At 46.7% G+C, this 18,899-nt stretch overlaps 1 protein-coding gene across 18 annotated transcripts in view; it reads right to left on the reverse strand.

Moving 5' to 3' along the window:
* Positions 1-1,368: 1,368 nt before the first annotated feature.
* CHD2 (chromodomain helicase DNA binding protein 2) overlaps positions 1,369-18,899 on the reverse strand; it is an 87,639-nt gene continuing 70,108 nt past the window's right edge. For 17 of the 18 annotated variants that reach the window (XM_040601158.1, XM_040601161.1, XM_040601162.1 and 14 more), the window contains 20 exons: positions 18,639-18,710; positions 17,320-17,469; positions 16,567-16,715; positions 15,952-16,048; positions 15,101-15,193; positions 14,446-14,619; positions 13,345-13,520; positions 11,840-11,881; positions 10,656-10,795; positions 9,780-9,918; positions 9,491-9,641; positions 8,043-8,165; positions 7,612-7,740; positions 6,737-6,877; positions 5,426-5,560; positions 3,882-4,060; positions 3,382-3,481; positions 2,639-2,855; positions 2,016-2,265; positions 1,369-1,901 (listed from right to left, as the gene is read on the reverse strand). In XM_040601158.1, coding sequence (XP_040457092.1) covers positions 1,568-1,901; positions 2,016-2,265; positions 2,639-2,855; positions 3,382-3,481; positions 3,882-4,060; positions 5,426-5,560; positions 6,737-6,877; positions 7,612-7,740; positions 8,043-8,165; positions 9,491-9,641; positions 9,780-9,918; positions 10,656-10,795; positions 11,840-11,881; positions 13,345-13,520; positions 14,446-14,619; positions 15,101-15,193; positions 15,952-16,048; positions 16,567-16,715; positions 17,320-17,469; positions 18,639-18,710 — 2,991 coding nt within the window. In that variant the 3' untranslated portion in view covers positions 1,369-1,567. The remainder of the gene's footprint in view (positions 1,902-2,015; positions 2,266-2,638; positions 2,856-3,381; positions 3,482-3,881; positions 4,061-5,425; positions 5,561-6,736; positions 6,878-7,611; positions 7,741-8,042; positions 8,166-9,490; positions 9,642-9,779; positions 9,919-10,655; positions 10,796-11,839; positions 11,882-13,344; positions 13,521-14,445; positions 14,620-15,100; positions 15,194-15,951; positions 16,049-16,566; positions 16,716-17,319; positions 17,470-18,638; positions 18,711-18,899) is intronic. The other variant, XM_040601167.1, reaches the window with a different exon arrangement.

Below are 18,899 nucleotides of genomic sequence, written 5' to 3' on the forward strand. Positions count from 1 at the left end.
CTGGGAGATGACGCATCCCCAGACACCAGGCTCCCGGCAGCCCGGCTGCTGGGGGAGTTTTGTGGTCTCCAGGGATGCGACTCTATGGACAAAGACCTAGGACATGAAAAACAACCACCCAAGCTACTTCTGGCCAGCAATTTGTGTGCAACCCCTCTCACCACACCGCTCACCAGGCTGGACACTGTTCTGCATCATACGCTGTGGCTCAAATACTCGGAGAAGGGTTTGCTCTGAAGTTCACTGAGCTGGGCTGCAGACTCCTCTTTCCCCTTTGCCATGCTGGGCTCTTAAGACATTTGTTCCCAGGATTTTTAGGGACCCAATCCTGAAATCCTCATTCCCTCCCTGCTCACTTAGGTGCTAAGGCCCCAGGCATTATTTCCAATTTAAACAGACAGAAGGTCTTTCGGCGTAGGTACCTTTAGCAATTCAGTTACTGCTGAAATGGTGGCAGGAAGGTGACCATTCACTGAACAGTCACCAGTCCAATGGATTACTATTTAATTCTGCTCTAACATTCCTTATCCTTTGCCTGCAGTAAAGGTTTGTGATCACTGTTTCATGAAGCACAGAAAAAAATAACTTGCCCAAAGACTAGAGCACTTCAGTGGCGCAGGGAGGTTAGGAGCTTCAGGATCCCCAAGACGTCCACAGGCATCTTCTGACCTTGCAGCTCCCAACCAGCAACTGTTAGTTTCTGGACCATCCAAGCTGCCCATGTCAGAAGAGTAGAGGAGTTTTGTTATGAATTCCTGAGCCCTGTCCACCGGGAAATACTATTCTCACCCCAGTTTCTTTCCTACTGGTTAGAAGTGAACTAAGTCTTTGCTAAGGAAGTAGGGTTTTTTTTCCCCACATATTCCAAAGCCCACGGAGTCAAGATTTGCCAGTTTTAGCCCTGGAGATGGAAGAGCCCCCACACCTCTTCTTGCTGCAGGGGACACAAAAGCAATCAAAGCAGAACAAGTTTCTTGAAATGGATGAAGACATGGAAATGGTAATATGGCCAGTAAAGCAATGGATTGTCACCAGCATAGCTCCAACTCCTTTGGAGGGACTCCGCAGGGACATCGAGAGGCCCTCTTTCAACCACACTTGGCTGCTGAAGGACTCCCCTGTCCCTGCTTGAATACATCCTCCCATTGCCTACACCGGTTACACACAAGCCCATCCCAACCAGTTTATCCCCAATCCCAAAGCAGCATCTGTCACATAACATCAAGTCAGAGCAGGCACACAGCCTTCTACACAATCCTAAGCAGCATCGATCCAACTTCTCAGTTTGGGGAAACACTGGCTGGGAAAAATTCCCTTGGGTCCACTGGACTGGCGAAACGCAAACAAAACAAGAATGAGGCAGCAAGGTTGGTTCCAATGTTCAATGGTAGAAGAGGGAAAAGGAAACGGGAATCCAAATTAGAACAAAGAACTAGTGAAAAATCTTCCTCCATTTATAATCCCCCAAAATCCTCCTTGACCCAGCAAGATGATAGCAGCTTGTTCAAAGTTTCTGTTGCATCAAACCAAGTATTTCAGACGTGCGCTTCCCCCCCTCTCAGTCACCTTATGTCTTCCGAATGTTCCAGTTATAATCTGGATTGTTTTTCTGTTCTAATGACCTATCCAAAGGTGACCTGTGATCGAGAGGTGACTTGGAATCGTGAGGGGATTTCTGAGAGGGGGGTGAGCGAGGGTCCGATACTGCAGGGTGAGGTGGAGGGAGAGGCTGTTTGTAATCTCCCGATTTGTCTGTGTGGAAGGACCGGTAGTGGTCCGAAGGTCCCTGGCCATGGTATCCCATGGGTGGCCTGTGATCTGACATCCGTCGGAAATCCTGCTGGTGGTAGTTCTGAGGCCTGAACTCATCGGATCGTCGACGCTTAGAATCGTGGTGGTGTCTGCAGAGAGAAAGCAAGTGGATGGAGATCAGTTCCCCAAGGAAAGCCTGGCCGCCGTGGCCAGATGCATCACTACAGACTCCTCCCAGCCTTTCTGAGGTGAAAGGGACTTACCTGTCGTAATAATCTCGATGGCCTCTGTGGTCTCGGTCACTGTTGTACTGTTCGTATGGCCTCTTGCGGGAAAGGTTATTTGGTCTGTAGTTCCCAGAGCTCCGATGGGGTTCTCCACGAGATCGCCGATCCCCATAGTGGTGGTCCTTGTACCAGTGCTGCTCATACTGGTGATGCCGCTCCCCACCCCACATCTGGTTGCTGTTGCCACCGTAGCTGAACTTTCGATCCCTCTGCCATTCTCCTCGGTCTGCAGTGAGGAAAGCACCAGTAAGTGTCTTTCATACTTCAGTTTAAGCCCATTACTTTGCTGAATTCCCAAAGAAATTGTAACTATTGCTGTGCCCCTTTAACCTTCCCCTCCTTAAACTACATGGGCCCAATGTTATTCTTTGAATTTGTTTATCATTATTCTAGCAAATCTTACTCTGTCCTGTTCTTATACTCTTTACATCACTATATCATTGTGTCTTCTAGTCCAGCAATAATTACAGTGGTAACGTATGTTCCATCCCTCCACCTTTAAACCTGACCAGCCGCAAGTGCCAGAAGGCTCAAACAGTCCAACTTCAAGCAGCCATTAGGTCAGAAGAGATGGTTTCTCCTGACTTGCCCGTGCTCACCTGTATTGCTGAAATGTCTCTTGTTTGGATGGCCATAGTTGTCACGTGGGTGCCCGTGCATCTGCTGCTGGGCATGGGAAGGGGGCAGGTGGATCTTCTGGGAATGAGGATTGTGAGGCACGTGAGACTGGGACATCACAGAATCGCGGCTGGAGCCTGAAGGCTCTGGGCGGAATGGCTTCTTCATGCTGGACATGTCCTCCTTCTTCTTCTGCTCCTGCAAGGTAGAAGAGAGGGTTACAGCTCAACTGCTATTCCACCAGAAGATTCAGACTGTGTGAGCAATGGCCTTGTCTGTCAGGCTCTGGATTCTTCCGTAGACTCTGCACACAGTGGGCCACCCACCCCTGAGGACTTGGTGAACCAACTGTGCCCAAGCATGGTGTGAGTGGCAGCGGTACAGATGCGGTGGAGGACAGGCACAGTTCTGCCCCATGCAGCTCCGCTTCCACGCCCTGTCTCTACAGGGCAGCACTCCTAGGCTCGTCTCTAAAGGTCAACTCAACACAACGTGCCACACCAAGTAACGCTTTTTCCTGGTCAGAACAGCCAGGACAAAATGACCAGTGTTGTTAGGTGAAGGGAGAAATGGCACCTGAAAGAGGAGGCAAATCCAACCAGACTGTTAAGAAAATCACAACAACAATAAAGCAAGCCCATGATAAAGAGGAAGAAAGTACTGACACTTCCAAGTGCAACAACTTTTAAGACAGCAACCAGAGGGAAGGTACTTCAGATCTCACCTCCTCTTCCTGCGATCTTTTCTTATGAGCCATCTTGTAGAGTTTGTGCAGTTTTCTGGCATCAAATTCTGTGAATTTTGACACAAATATCCATAGGTTCCTAGAAAGACATGAACATTTTCTGTTAATCGCTACATCAGCAGTTTAACTGCCAACTGCTTTCAGACCAATACCAAATCAGTTCCACCCTCTCTGGAATCAACCCAGCTCAGGATGGGATGATCAGAAGAGCTGGAGCCAGGTTCTTAGAAATTATAAAATTAAAGAGGTTTGCACTCATTTGTCTAAACTAGCTCTGAAACCAATTTAAATGAAACCAGCACAAATTGCAGACTAAGCCCTCACCTAAGACTGGTCATGGACTGAGCGGGCTAGAGAACGCAAGATTTCACACATCAAATGAGAGGCAAATAGCACACTCATTCACATAAACCCTGCAGCCTCTGACTACCATTTTTAAGTATCACAGACCAGCCAAAGACGACAAAATAATCCCCCACCTTCTCCATAGCTTGATATGATCCTGGTCAGTGTAGGCTTTAAGGCACTCAGAGATGCGGTCTCCAATTTTTAGGAGGCAGTTGCGTGTGTGCTCCAGCTGTTCTTGAACTGTCAGTCCCTTATCAGGCTTATCGAGTTGCTTCAGTGCTTTTTTGACTGGTCTCATCCTTTCCTTGCACTTGAAAAAGCAATAGAGAGCAGAAAGTGATCCATTTGGCACAAGGGTCTACACTGTTCCCTTGTTAATCAGACAGAGCTGAAAAGTTCATTAGCATGAGATACTAACTTTATCTGACCATTAGGCAAGGAGAAATCAGCTATGAAAACAGCAATTTGTTGGACATGCTGCAGAAAATGATCAGGAAAAGCCGAGAGACTCTCCACTTCCACTGCGCCTGCCTTTCAGAGGGGAACAATTTGCTTTGCAAGCCATAACCACACAGTGCCTTGCACTGATCCCACGGCAGGCAGGGAAGCGTAACAGAGCATCGACATGCTGAACCAACAGCCCCAGCTGATGAGCGCTCACTCAATAGCCTCCCTGTCCATCCCCATCTGGGGCTGCTTTAATCTATCGCTTTTACCAAAACTGGAAGACGTGAGATGAAAGCACCATCTTTATCAGCTGTGCGCATCAACGCTGCGCACAGACAGCGGATCAGACAGGTTTCTACTGCCTGACTGGATCTTTCATGCATCACAGAGGGAAAGTTAAAGAAAAAAAACAGACAAAAACAACACAGGACCTGCAGCAAATACACAGATTTGCGTTTACGGAACTGTTTTTAAAAAGTGGTATTTCAGCATTTCCCTGTACAAGTCAGGCCAAGGAGAGCTGCCATGACCGATTCTACTGAAAGGCTACTTTTACAACAAGCCTTGCAGGTGTGTTTGCTGCAAGAGCATTTACACAACCAGGGAAGTGCTTACAGCTCAGACAACTCTGTACCTCCTACAGCTGTACAAGGCCACCCTCAAAATTCTCCTGTATTTCCCCACCTGGAAGAGCTGCAATGGCTCCCTGGCTTCTACAGGAGGGACACGCTGCCACATAAGCTTCAGGGTCTTCTATAACCCAGGGCTTCCAAATGAGTGGTGGAAACTTCTCAGGTGAAGAAGAGAGCCCTTCTGCATGTTCTGTTGACATGCTGCCACCTTCTGCCCTGGCTGGCATCCCCGGCAGAGGGAGGGGATGAACACGTGCACTCATGCACAGCAGAATTTTGAAGGGAGTTAATCTGAATCCTTTAATAGTGCAATCGCCTGGTGAGAACTGGGAGCTGGAAGAGGTTTGAAGTTTCTTCCAGTTGAAGTGCCACTTGCAGCAGACAGCTGGTTGGCGCAGAGGAGGCTGGTGGGCCACTCTCGCACAGGGCTGTTGTGCCACGCTCACAGATCGGGCAGAGGAAATCACTGTGGGGCACTAGGAGGGGGTTCACACCCTGACACCTAAACCACGTCCTTGGACAACATGTAATCAAACCCCAGCTGCCTTGCTGAGCTCCCTACCACTACTCTCCCATCTCCCAAGGAAAACACTTACTATGCTGAATGTTTCTTGGTCCAGATCATCATCCTCATCTTCTCCAATGGGGATCGGTTCACTCCCAGCGGTAATGTGGACAGGACCTTGCGATCTCTTCCCCTTACTTCCAGATTTAGCGTCACCACCTTTAAGCTTTACAAGGACAAGTTACACACATCACGTGATGAGCCAGATTGCAGGATCCCAAGCGACCCAACTAACAACCTCTGCACTATTGTTACTGGCAGTTGTTAAATCCTGGGCACTGCTCCTACAGCTTTCCTCCCAAGATCTCAAACTGTTCAGCTGCAGTGCCTCTATTTAGCTTTACGTCATCCCAGAGGGAGTAGAGAAGTCAGAGCTAACATTTTGGACATGAATATGAAACTCATACTCATGGAGAGAAAACCAACGCTGAAGACTTGGAAAAGAGGTTAAGCTAAATAATATATATCCCTTGCAAAGGACAGAGCTCAGACTAGTCTCATGTCTATGAGGATCTGCAACTTCATGTGATGTCAGTAATCCTCAGACCCTCCGGAAAGCAATCTCAAATCATGGCCTGCTAGTGTAAATTTTGATTTATATGACTTATCTGAAGTCAAAGTCCTTTAGAGTCAACATCATACCAAAAATCACTGGAAAGCAAACTGTCCCCTACATATGCAACAAAACTTCTTGGTTTGCACTTATGACCTCAGTGTCAAAACACACTGGGAATGAAGCACATACCCGTTGCTTGGACAGGTACTTCAGGGCATTATTATAGAAGCCTTTATTTGAACCCAGCCCCAGGGCAGCTGTACCACAATTCAAGGGACATTTTAGTCCACAACATACCATTGAATGTTGAAACACTCATTTTGGGGAGTCCTGAACAGCAACAAGGAGAACTTACAGTCTTGATGGTGTAGACACTTGGGTTATTTAGGGTGAGTTTAAATTAAAGGGGAATACAGACAAGGAGCTGCCAATCCTGTGATAAATGACAGCTGAACACAACTTTGATCCGAGTGCTCCAGGCTCTTCCCTTTTCCTTCCTCAGCATCAGCTATTTGGCCATATCACTGGCACAGGGACAGCAGTACTTTAAAGACAGTCTGACAAAATCTCTTCCTTTTTGCTCACATTCCACCAAGCTTTACGATATATTGCCTTTTCTACTTTTCATTGCAATTCTTCACAGTTAAGAATTCAGGAGGGCTGAAAAAGGGCTAATACCTCCCCCCACAGTGTTTCACTGGTGTCTCTTCACACAGGGCACTTAATGAATCATAGCTTGCCCTTCTGCTCTTATCTCTTTAAACTGCTCCTGAGAGTACCACATACCTTTTCTTTCTTGTCTTTTGTCTTCTTTTTTTCTTTATCGCTTTCCTTTTCCTTCTTAGTGGTAGTCTGTTTTTCCTTGTTCTCTTTGTTCTCTTTCTTCTTCTGTTTCTTTTTCACTGGGCTCTTTTCCAAGCCATCCTCCTAGAAAATCAGTCACGGCACAAAGTTGGAGTCCCTCACCTCACATATACTTTCTTCCATAAAGCTTACATCCTTGAAACACAGGCAATTTTTGAGATCCATCCAAAATTGCCCTCACACCTCTTTAACCAGACAGCAAGCCCTGCTTAACCAGCTGCGATCCACCCAAGCCCTCACAAAAGGGCATTAAAAAAATAGATGGAGCCCCAATCTTTAACTAGCTGGCAAACTGTAGATAAGCACTGCTTTCCCATGCCAGTTGCGCTGGAGAACGCTTAGCCCCTAAGGTAGATACTGATCAGCACACAAACAAAAAGCCTTAGACTACAAGCCAAACCACTCAAAGACAGAAGGTTTTCCAAGCAACAGCATGACCTTGGTAAACTCCAGCTTCACCACTGGCTGACGTACTGAAGAGGGAAACAATTCTTCTTTCTCCCCTTTATAAGGGCGACAGACTTTGTCCTGAAAAGACCTTTCCTCCAAGTCAGTATGTGGATGTGTGTGGCCATTCTAGGATCCCCCAAAACACTTCAGGCACTAACCTAAAAGAGTGGGTGGGAAAGGTCCTTCTTTCACCCTGACAGCTGTAGATATGGTTTTGCAAGTTTGCCAGTCTCCTGGGAAACACACCTCGTAGTGTCCCCCGACTCCACAGAGCGTTTGCTAGGCATGCTTCTCACAACACAGCTCAAGAAAACCTGGAAAAGCCATTATCCACCAAGTTGACTCACCTTGACCTCACCCTCTTCTGACTGGTTGTCTGAGTGCCGAGGAGAGGAGAGTTCATTCCCATGCTCATCTTTGACTTTGGGAGCCTTGTTCTCTTTCTTTACTCGTGGTTTCCTCTTCTTTAGCTTGCCCTGGTGGCGAAAACACAGAACAAGTCAGGGCAAGAAAACAGCTACAGCTACTAACCCGGGGACATACCCTATGTCCTGAACATCTTGGCAGGGTGGCAGGAAGCCTGATGAACCCAAGTCCTTTGGTAAGCGTCGTAATTACCTGCCCCTTACTGAAATGATAATTAGTATCACAACACAATCAGACCAAGTCCATACTCTTTCACATAGATGATGTTCGGTGACCTGAGAACACAGGCTGTCTCGCACTATCAGCCAACCACTCATCCTGAAACCCCCAGAATCAAGCAGCCACATCTCACCTCTTCCCCATCTTTCATGTTTTCTTTCTTGTCCAGATCTTTCTTCAGCAGTTTCAGTAGATAATCAACTCGGGTCTGGAGCTGTTTTCCCTGAGGTTTCTTATCTGTCTCAACAGGCAGGATCTTTGATAAAGAAGTAAAAAAAAAAATCCACATGCACCTATCAAACCTTGACAAGAAAGATATACACTAGCAGCAGTCCTTCCAGGCCCAGCAAAGGGCTGGAGATGCTGCACCTTCTGGCAGAACAAGAAGATTCAAGCATTTCTTCCAGCTCCCACACAGATTCTCCCTGTTTAGCCAAGAGCAAAGCTCCCAGCAAGCAAGCATCCCTCCCCTTGGCCTTTTGCATAAGTGAAAAGACCCCATGGCGGCTCTATATTTGCTACAATCTTTCTTGTAAGTGTGCAAAAACAAAAAGAAAAATGCCAAAACTCTGCAAACTGTATTTGGGACCTTGAGTTGCAAAACTGAGTCTCCTCTCCGTGACACATCAGATTTGTTCGTGACAGCCTTGTCACAGCAGGCTGGTCCCCTCCGGTAACCTGAGACATTGCTACAGCAATGATGCAGATGCAGAATTTTTAGCGGAAAACAAGGCTGCAAGATGCCACTTTGTGGAGGAAGTATCTCAGCTTGCCCACGAGGTTACCTTCATACTTCACTGGAAATTGGCTGGCATGTCTCAAGCAATTGTTCCCATTGTAAAAGGCCTCTCTGCACTTCACGTGGGAGGGCTCCCAGCCACAGCCTGATCTCTGCTAAAAACACTAGCAGGGATGTCATGGGAACGTAGCACACTGGCAGCAAAGCTGGCGTAGAGATTCTTGATGTTCCTCAGCACTTGTGCGGCAGTTTGCTCTCCTTCCATTGTGCTGACACAACGGATGGAGGCTTATTTTTAACCTGGATCATTTCAACATGGACCCCATAAACAGTTCTTACGGGAATGACTGAGAACAGAGGAACTAGATGGAGCCTTTCCAGCTGGCTTTGCTGCCATGGCCAGTCATGTAACTATACCCTCAAAGCTAACACACACCAGTCTTGACATAAGCAGTGTCAAATCTGTGAAAAATTATTTCCACACAGAAATTCAGACTCAGCTTCTTGTGAGATGCTCAAGGAAATATTAAGTCACAATTATGCAACGCACCCTCTATACTGTGCATGTAACCACACATGTCAGCATTACAGTTTTCCTCCTGCATCATTTCAGTGTGGTTCATATGGTACTGTTCAGAGAAAATTTACTGCCAATCAAATAGCACAACTCTGCTTTCCATTAAGCCTGCAACATTCCATAGAGGTCACTGTTTTCCTCATTATTATTTATTATTATTTTTGGAGTGGTTACAAACATAAACATCTGTTTCTGGAGTGAATCAAATGCTCTCTATGGACACTGCAATGGACCCAAAATGTAAGGCACAAGCGAAGTGACCCACCTTATCAGATAACTTCAATTCCGGATCTGTTTTAATTAGCTCCCAGTTTCCATAGCCATGCTCGTAAATTCCCACTAACAAGCGTGAATCCTCCTCCACTCCCCAGTCTACATCAAAATGGGCAGCTTTGACACGGCACGTCAGGCGGTACCTGAAGGCATTTCAAACAGAAGCTACTTTTAATGCTGTGGAGGATAAAGCAAAGCCACATATCTAGGCTATGCTCTTTCCACTACAAAATCCAAATTCCCTGAACCTCTTCCTACATTGCCTGCTTAGCCAGACTCACTTCTTCCTTTCCTCTGGGTCTGTGGGAATGGATTTATGCAGCATTTCAAACTCCTCTTCATGCTGGATGATGGATTTCACATTGACTTGGACACCAGAAATCTTGATAGTAGGACCTCTTCTTTTACCAGGTCCTTTCCCTGCTCAACAATAAAACACAGCAACTCAGAGAACTCCGACAGAAAGAAGCGCCTCTAAAAACGTCTAGGCACACAGAGATCAAGGCCTTGCCTGCAATCTCCTGTTTAAACATAAGGCTGTCTGCTAAGGCAGGCCTAAAATGTAAGTTTTCTTTCACTAACTTACTTAGCTCTGTAATCTAAACACCTCCCAGTACAATTTTCTTAAAAATACATCTAAGTATGCTGGAGCTGTTGCTTCAGTAGTTTTGTTTAGTTGCAACAGGCAGGGACCCAGCAGGAGATCCAGCCCGGACCGTGTCTCTCTCGAGACCCACAGCACAGAACAGCCATACAGAGAGCAGGGACAATGCCAGCTCTGGGAAGGGCTAACAGTGGATGCAGCTTTACCACAGAGTACACAGCACCGCTCCGACTCCCTGGTCTCAGCAGCAGTTAAAACATGATCTGCTTTGCCTTGTGGCACAGCATTAAATAAGCTAATTACTTCAGCCTCTCCCCACAAAAACTCGTGTTCAGCAGAAGCCAAAAGACCCAAATGGCACCTTCCAGTCTGAGAAAACTCAAGGGTTTCTCACTGACAGCTGCCTGGCAGAAGGCAGTTTAAGTGTGTCCTTGTTCTTCGCTTTTAAATCGCAGTGTGGCATGCCTCCCCATCCAGCAAGGGAACGGTTTTCTCACCAGCTCCATAGAACCCCCCCAAAAACATAACAGCAGCACACAACCTTCTTGCTTACCTTCACTGGGGTTTTCTTTCAGCTGCTCCTCATATTCTTGCATTGCTGACACACAGCTATTGTGGATGAGTTCTCCTAACCGTTTCAGATCAGCCACAGACTTATCCACCAGCTCAGCATCCCGGGCAATACACTCCAGCCTAGGAAAGGGGAAAAAAGTTTTGTATTTGATACAGCTTATTTCCTCCCAGTCACTTCCTCAGCAATTGTTTCATAGCTTCTAGTAGTCAATGCTATATATCTATGAATGTATGAAACCTGCATGAGTCGAGTTCATGCAAGAAACAACACCGTTTTAGTCTTTTTTTTTTAGGTCTAACACAGCTGCAGTACAGTGCAGATGTAGTATAACATCCAATCCTTTGGGTCTTTCAGTATTAAATCAAAGGTGAGAACTATCTTGGGCACAACAGGTGCCCTCTGTGACTGTCCAGTGTTCCTTCACATTCTCACAGCTCCACATTAACTCCATTTGATGGTCAAAAGCTGCCATCTGGTGTCCCTTTTGCCTGGCTGAAGTTAGTAACATCAAGGTCCACACACAAACCTAGTGTTTCACAACAGAAGAGTATAACCAGCTGAAAAAACAGTCATTTCTCATACAACATATATGGATCCCTGCCTCAGCTCTGAGACCTCAACAAGGGCTACAGCTTTCCAGACCCAACAGACATGCCCATCTCCCTTCCTCCTTCACACTAGGTCACAGCACTCATGCAGCGCTCTGCAGACCCCCGCTCGAGGATGATGTGCACCTCTCTTCCCTTCAAGAGGGATACGGCAGTGAGAGAAAGATGCTCTGAATTCATTCTTGAAACTAACACACGCAGAGAAGCTTGGCAAGCATTTTGGGTAGCATTTGCTGTTCGAACAGCTGATACCTCTCCTTTCTAGGCAGACTGGAAATGCCCCAAGGGCCAGACTCCGCCAGCAGGATGATGCTGTGTACAGCCCAGCACCACTACTGCTCTAGCTGGTTTTTGGCCAACATTCATCAGCACCATCAACCGAGAGATGAGGGGCTGCATAGCAGTGCTAGCGTTACCGATCACACGACAGCAAGGCTTTGTGCTGTCCATGGAGGTTGTATCGAACACCCAGAGCAATGTGTGTATGGCTGTGCTCACAAATACAACGTCCCCCCCGGTGACTCCCCTCTGGTGCAAGCCCAGCCTGGGACTCACCGTTCAAGAGGCAGTCCAAACTTCTTGTAAGCCTTGATAAACCTAAGGAAAAAAAAAAAAAAAAAAAAAGAGAGAAAACAAAAACTAAACCAACTGCCATAAAAAGTAGGTCTCCAATATCACAAATATGCTTGAATATATTAATTACAGCCTGCCATGTTATCAACCTTGCATTCCACACTGATTAGGCTAAGCATCACTCAGCACTGGGAAGCCTAATCCATTAGCCCCCAAAAAGAGTTTTGTGACCTTGGCTGGAGAACACAACATTATTGTGAATGTTTGACAGATGATGGGGAAAAGAAAAAAAAAATAGAAAGAGTTATAACTGTAGTGTAAAAAAAATTTTTAAAACTATTGGCTCACACCATGTTGGTAATTAACTTCATTTTTCCAAGGAGAAGAGAGGCATTAAATCAATGCCATCAGTAATTTTAACGCTCAGGCTACAAGTGTAACAACCCATTACAGAAGAGCCAAATGTGGTGCAATCCATCACAGAGGTTTGCAGACAAAAATTGCTATATATTTTTACGTCTTATTTTTATTGTGAAAATCACTGCCATAGCTAACACAACTTCAGGGCAAGAGTCAGGCACCGCTGCTGCAACTGAACAGTGCCTTGTGCTGGGAGCAGACCCAACAGCTTCAACTACACATTTTTAAAATTAGTTAATTTTTTCCCTTCTTTTTTTCATCTTGTGCTCTTTCAGGTTCTACATCACAGTAACTAAATGGCTGATATATTTCACATTGCAACACCTCCTTCCTTCTCTATGGTTTCAGGCTGGATATGGGGCAGCTTCCACAATCCAAAAAGTCTGACCAACCTCCTGTTAAAAAACACATTAACTCAGAGATGGAGAGAGTCAAGTCACAACTCTCTCTTTTCCATCTTTGGTTGGGTATCTGGGCAGAGCCATAAGCAAAGACATTTGGGAAAGCTCAAGAGTCAGAAGATACGAGAAGAAAATAACGCTCTGGAATTCAGCCTGCAGCTCACTTCAGGGACCGACAGCGCAGAAGAGGACACACAACTACTGGGATCAACAGGAGCAGTGCTTCTCATGGAGTCATTTTGCCAGAGCTTGTCTTTCACTTAAAGCTTAAATCAGCAGGACTACTGCCAGAAAAATGTCAGGAAGGCCAGAGTCCTGCACTTCCAGCTCTGTGTCCCATGGCACCTAAGACCTCACGTGTTTAGCTCAATCCACTCAGCCCAGGAAGGGCACTTACAAAAAGGACTAATTTCAGGAAGTTAGCAGGTTCACTAAAGTAGCCTACTAAAGACAATCCAGTCCATTTTGCACAGACCTGAATGTTAAGGTCATCAGCTGGGAGCAAACTGAATTACACAAAGGTGCAGAAGCTGGCCCAACGAACCAGCTCTACCTAAACTACTGACGTGCTTACAGGAGAACAATTCCTGGACTAATCAGGGGGTTTCTCCACCTGCATGGGATTTCTGTATTTGTTTTCTGAACTGTCTCACGCTCAGCACTGACCTCCTGATCTCAGCATCAGTAAATCCTTCCACAGTATCTTTTCTAACACTCCGAGGACGCCCCCTGCGCTTTGGTCTCTTCTCATCATCAGTATCGTCCGTCTCACTTTCTGATGCAGATGACCTCTGAAGCCTTCTCTTAGTTTCTGCATCTGATTCACTGTCATTCGTCTGAGCCTGTATGTACCAGAAAAACAGCAGTACAGTTAAAGCTGCTAATCTGCCAACCTTTTCTGTCCCTCCCATGAGCTGCCACTGTTTAATGTTCCAACTGTAAAACACCTCAGCATCTCTTCCTGAAGATGCAGGAGCCCACGTAACCAACCCAGAGAGGCTGCCTTGTAGTTTCCAGCTAGCTAAGGGTGTTAAGGTGGCCATCCTTCCCTTTACAGCCTTCTACCCAGAAGTTTCACAACTGCATTTTGATTTATTAAGGTATAAGATGCACTAAAACATATTGATTACCATGGTTTTGTGCCACAGCCCCTTAGACTCTTTTGAAAATCAGGACATCTCAGAAATGAATCTGGAGTCACCTGGTATGAATTACCCTTCTCTCTACCTTTAACTTTAATGTTTTCCCCCAGCTCATCCCAGAGCACAGTTCATAACCCCTTAAAGTCCCATATCCCAGAAGAGTTTCCTTGCACAGTCTGCTTTCTGTTGGATTGGGGTAGATCCAATCACCTAAAAGAAGAATTTGGAAAGACACCATCTCTTCGGCCTGCAAAAGCCACATTTAGGCAAAAGCATTCCAGGCAGCTAGAGCACCCAAGGAAAAGAAACAGCCAGAAAACGGCATAAACTGGAGTAAAATCTGCACTATACAGTTGGAAAACTTGCCCTGTGCTCACTACAGGTTCTCTGCATTTTTTCTGCTAAGACAAGATGATTCATACCAAACCCAACGCGGGCCCTCACACTGCATTACCAGCTAGGGGCCCGATGCATTATGCCAACAGGAGGTCAGTGTGCTACCTCTGTGCTTTACTCCTAACCAACTTCGGAGGACGGAAAGCAGCACTCAGGCGGCAGGTTCCCCTGAGTGTTGCCTTTGCCAGCTCTTGCCTTCTGCCTCTCAGGTCCTCGAGATGGGCTGTACCTTTTTAGTCGAGCTCCGGATTCGAGGCAGCATGTAGATTTCCTCCAATTCTTTCTGCCTTTCTTCCTCCTCCACCTTTTTCCTCTGCTCCTCTGGAATGATATCATCCCAGTCCTTTTGCGACCGCTCGTCCAACTCTGTCTCTTCCTCCTCCATGGTTGCAAAGTTGGCCACCTTTTATAAGCAAAGAAACAGTTTTTAGAAATTCCCTCCCCTGGCAGGCATACCTCAGAGCTGTCTGCTATGCTTCAACTCCGTCCACGTAGGAATTCTGCCAACATTTCTATAACTACTTAATAATTGATCCCTATGTCACTACATTCCTGGTTCCTTGCCACATCTTTGGGCTAAGAGTCTTTGAGGAAGTACGTGCAGTTTAATAAGTACTGCTGAGCCTCTGTAAGTTATTGGGTTTGTTTCCAAATTTGGTAAATTCCGCATTTTATTCACAGCCTTCAAAACCACCTTAAGTGAAATGAAATTAATACTTACATATTTTGCCAGCTACCAAACCCAGACAATCCCTCAGCATACAGCTTTGTACAAGTCACCTCTTACCGAGCCTGATCTGCCCTGTCTGTCACTAACTTCACCGCCACGGCAAGATGTGCAGAGCCACATTCCTGCACCCATCCACACAGCTGCAGGTCCGTACCTTAAACTGAGAAAGAAGCTCGTCAGTAGCACTGGTGGACACCTCATTCTCTCGTGTTTCAGCCAGACGTAAAATCTCATCAATGTCCATCTCCTACCAGTCAGAAAGAGTGATGAAGTGGAGGGTGCCGAGCACAGCAGGTAATAGGAGACTTTGAGGACAGATTTGTTGAGTGCAATAGCTAAACACACACTGTGCTGATGCGAGCTAAATGAAAGTGCAAATATCTGCAGGGTGTCATCACGGGAGCAAGGATGAGCTATCTCAAGTGCTACAAACGAGTGTAAGTAAGGGTGATGGGACAGGAGATAAAGAACATCAAGGCTGAGCAGCAGGGAAAATTTCCAGACAGTGAGATATATTAACTGTGGACTGTTTCCCTTGGGGGAAACTCTGCTACTCAGGCCATTAAGAGAATTGGTCAAAGCACTCAATACTAAACTGTCAAGTAATGCTGCACTGAGGCAGGGGAGAGCAAGCTATTTAACTTCACTGTGCTGACTCCTGCGCCTCTGTGAACAAGCAAAAAAGGATCCTGAAGAAGTGCTCCGAGGAGGCAGGGAGAGAAGTTTTCAACAGGCTGTGCTATAACTAGCTAATGAATCCTTCGGAGCCAAGAGATTCTCTCAGCAACCATTACTATTTAAGCTCTGACAACAAGGCTCTCCTCCGCCCCCTGATCCCCCAGGCCAAGAGCTCTCTTTCTTCAGCTTCTCCAGACTCGGATGTGCCCTGTTCACCAACCTGCTCTCATGCACAGGGCAAGCACAAAGAGGAAGCAGACACACACGATCCCCCATGCAGACCTGCAAAGGACTACAAGCAGCTGTGCAATTTCAGTTTCAAACTACCTGAGGCTCTGACTCTTCCCCTTCAAGCTCCTTGAAGAGATCTTCAGCTCCAAACTTCAGAATAGCTGTCAGCTCCTCTTTGTTGAAAGGATTGGAGCTGCAAGAACAAGTGAGAAAAAAAATGTGGTTTGAGCTGTTAAGTCAGCACTGCTATAGCACAAAACCGTACCAAAGTTTTCCCTAATTAAAGCAAGGAGCAAGTTTTCTATGCAGCACTCTGGAAAGCTTTTCTGTTCATCTTTCCTGCTCCAGCACAGGCAGCTACTGTAAAGGGAACCACCTCCATCTACTGGAGGGAAACAGGGAGAGTCTGAGGTCACTGTCAATGGCAGCTGTTCCACAGCCACCACCAGGTTCCCTCAGACCAGGATGACCTCTGGCAGGAAGACAGAAGGAAAAACAAGTAATGTATTAAAACTAGGTTTTTATTTCTGATCACCTTTATCCTATGTGTCCAGACTAATGCTTGCATGAGCCAAATCCATGACAATGGCCATTATTTATTAGCCTTATGCCCTGTACCCAATCAAATAAATATTGGGAAATACCAGCAGGTGAAGCTGGTTATGCCACATGCTGTACCAGACATCCCTGCCTCCTGTCACAATCACTTACTTTGATCGTCCAGAGTTGTTGTCCAGAACAGTCCGGCCAGTGGTGTCCATACGCTGGATCACCAAGTGATCCAGCACCATTTTCTTCTTGGCCCTCTCAATGATTTCCTCCTCTACTGTACCCTTTGTGACCAGGCGGTAAATATTAACCTGAAGGGCAAAAAAAGACCAGAGCTATTTCTGGACCTAAACACGCTCTGTTGACACGGCAATGCATCCCTCAGCTGTTTCCTCAGCAGACTGGTCTGCTGACATCTCTTCATGTTGTATACGTGGTGTTTTAGAAGAAAAACAAGCACATTCTTTTTAAATCTCAGGGGAACCAGTTAAAAATCACAGATCCTGTAGCGTGTCTACGGACAGAGTAAAAATCTGCTGAAACAATCAGTCTAAAACCAAACTATCATAAAACTTTTCACTTCTCTAATAAGACCCTAGTAAAACTGGATGTTTACTTTCTAAGTTTTTGAGGGCCAGAAAGAATAGAGTGCGCTAGGCTGAGAAGTTTGGTTCGGTTCTTGGTTTTGAACCTTCCCAGAACCCAAAGCCAACAGAAAGACCTGGCATCTGGTAAATTTGGGTTGATTTTTTGTCTCATGGCTTTTAAATGAGCTTCCCTTGGGTTGGCAGCTCGCTCTGGAGTCAGGACTGGGGGCAAAAAGACCATGTTTTCAGAAGCTCTGGTGAGGTGGGAGGCCCATTTAGATGCACACACTGAGGCCACCAGGAAAACAACCCAGGTAACTCTTCTGACCTGCTTCTTTTGTCCAATCCGGTGAGCCCGAGCCTGAGCCTGAAGATCATTTTGGGGGTTCCAGTCCGAGTCAAAGATAACAACAGTATCAGCAGAGGCCAGATTAATTCCCAGCCCTCCAGCTCGCGTTGACAACAAGAAACAGAAGTCCTGGAGGGGGGAAAAACAAGGCATCCGTGAGTTAGCCAGCCACTGTGGCTGTAAAATAGCAATGGTGACTTCAAAGCTATGCAAGGCAATGGAGGGAGGGCTCTGTCGCTTCTTAAGAAAACAGAAAAAGGATTTCCTTCCCACACACCCTGCTCATGCAGGCTGAGCACCACTGGCACAAGGCGAGGCAGTGCTGGAAGTGGCGAAAGGTGTGCTATTCCAGGAAGGGCCTGGCATCCATCATTATGGATGCAAACAGCTCAGAGCAAGGGCACCCTGGAGTCCCTTTTGAAGGTCAGACCATGCTGCCCACCAGACTCCTACAAAGGCAGCAGGCAAACACATGCTTTTTGTTGCCTGAGGCCTGCTGGGGCCGAGATCAGCCACTAAACAGACTGTTTGGGTAGGGCACGGGGTGCCAGATTAGAGCTCAGATGCCCGAGCCCCCATGAATGCCCCCAGGAGAGAGGAGAGGGGAAAGGGCAGCTTCTTTGGGCATTCTTGCTCCTTTCCCACCCACACAGCTGTCTCCTCCCCACTTTTATTTGTTCATTTTCCCACAAGCATGAAGCATCTAACTATATCTATCTCCTGTGTCAGCCCAGAATCCCCCTCCAGTCTGGGCTTGTGGAATGAGGAAAGGTATTTCTCACGGCTGGGCTGACTGTGGCACAAAACAAGTGTCTCGCACCAGTCACCGTGAGTCAGCAAGCCCAGACGAGAGGTCTGAGGTGCCCTCTCCTATTTCACTGGAGACTTTCACATCCAACACCAGACTCCACTGCCTGCCAACACTTAAAATCTCCTTTTTGCCTCTGCCATTTCATATCCAAAACCAGCTTCAGACTGGTGGAATCATTTAGCAACCACCTCGTTCTCCAGGCCATGGGGAGAGAATTGTTAAATTCTGGCTCTTCCCAGCCTCTTCAGGACTTTGAGACGTGACCTGCAGCCCTGTTCTTTGGATGTAGGAGATTTAAAATAAGCAATATGGCTAGCTGCAAAAACTGCTGTATCTGTGTCTTTAAAAGTACCTGGGGTCCTGTAAAAAGAAATGAACTGAACTAATCCCCTCTTGGCAGTCACAACCTGCGACTGAGTCATAAACACCCGCCGCTCGGGCAGCCCACCCAGACCCTCCTGAGGCAGGACAGCCCCAGCCGTGGTACCTCAGAGCCGTCAGCGTTGAAGTGGTCCAGAGCCTGCTTTCGGATCTCCCCTTTGATCGAGCCGTCCAAGCGCTGGAAAAATCAACGATGATAAAAGAAAGAAGGTAAAGGAGCCTTGAGAAACCGCTGCGCACAAGTTCTGGGAGCCCTACAGCCCCCTTCCCTGCCTGCAGCATTTAATCATTAAAAATAGCCACCAATTAAAAATAACTGCACTGCCTTAGCCCACTGTGTGGCAAGGGTAGGAGCGGGTATGCTCAG

Source organism: Falco naumanni, chromosome 7 (genome assembly GCF_017639655.2).
Source record: "Falco naumanni isolate bFalNau1 chromosome 7, bFalNau1.pat, whole genome shotgun sequence".
NCBI lineage: Eukaryota > Metazoa > Chordata > Aves > Falconiformes > Falconidae > Falco > Falco naumanni.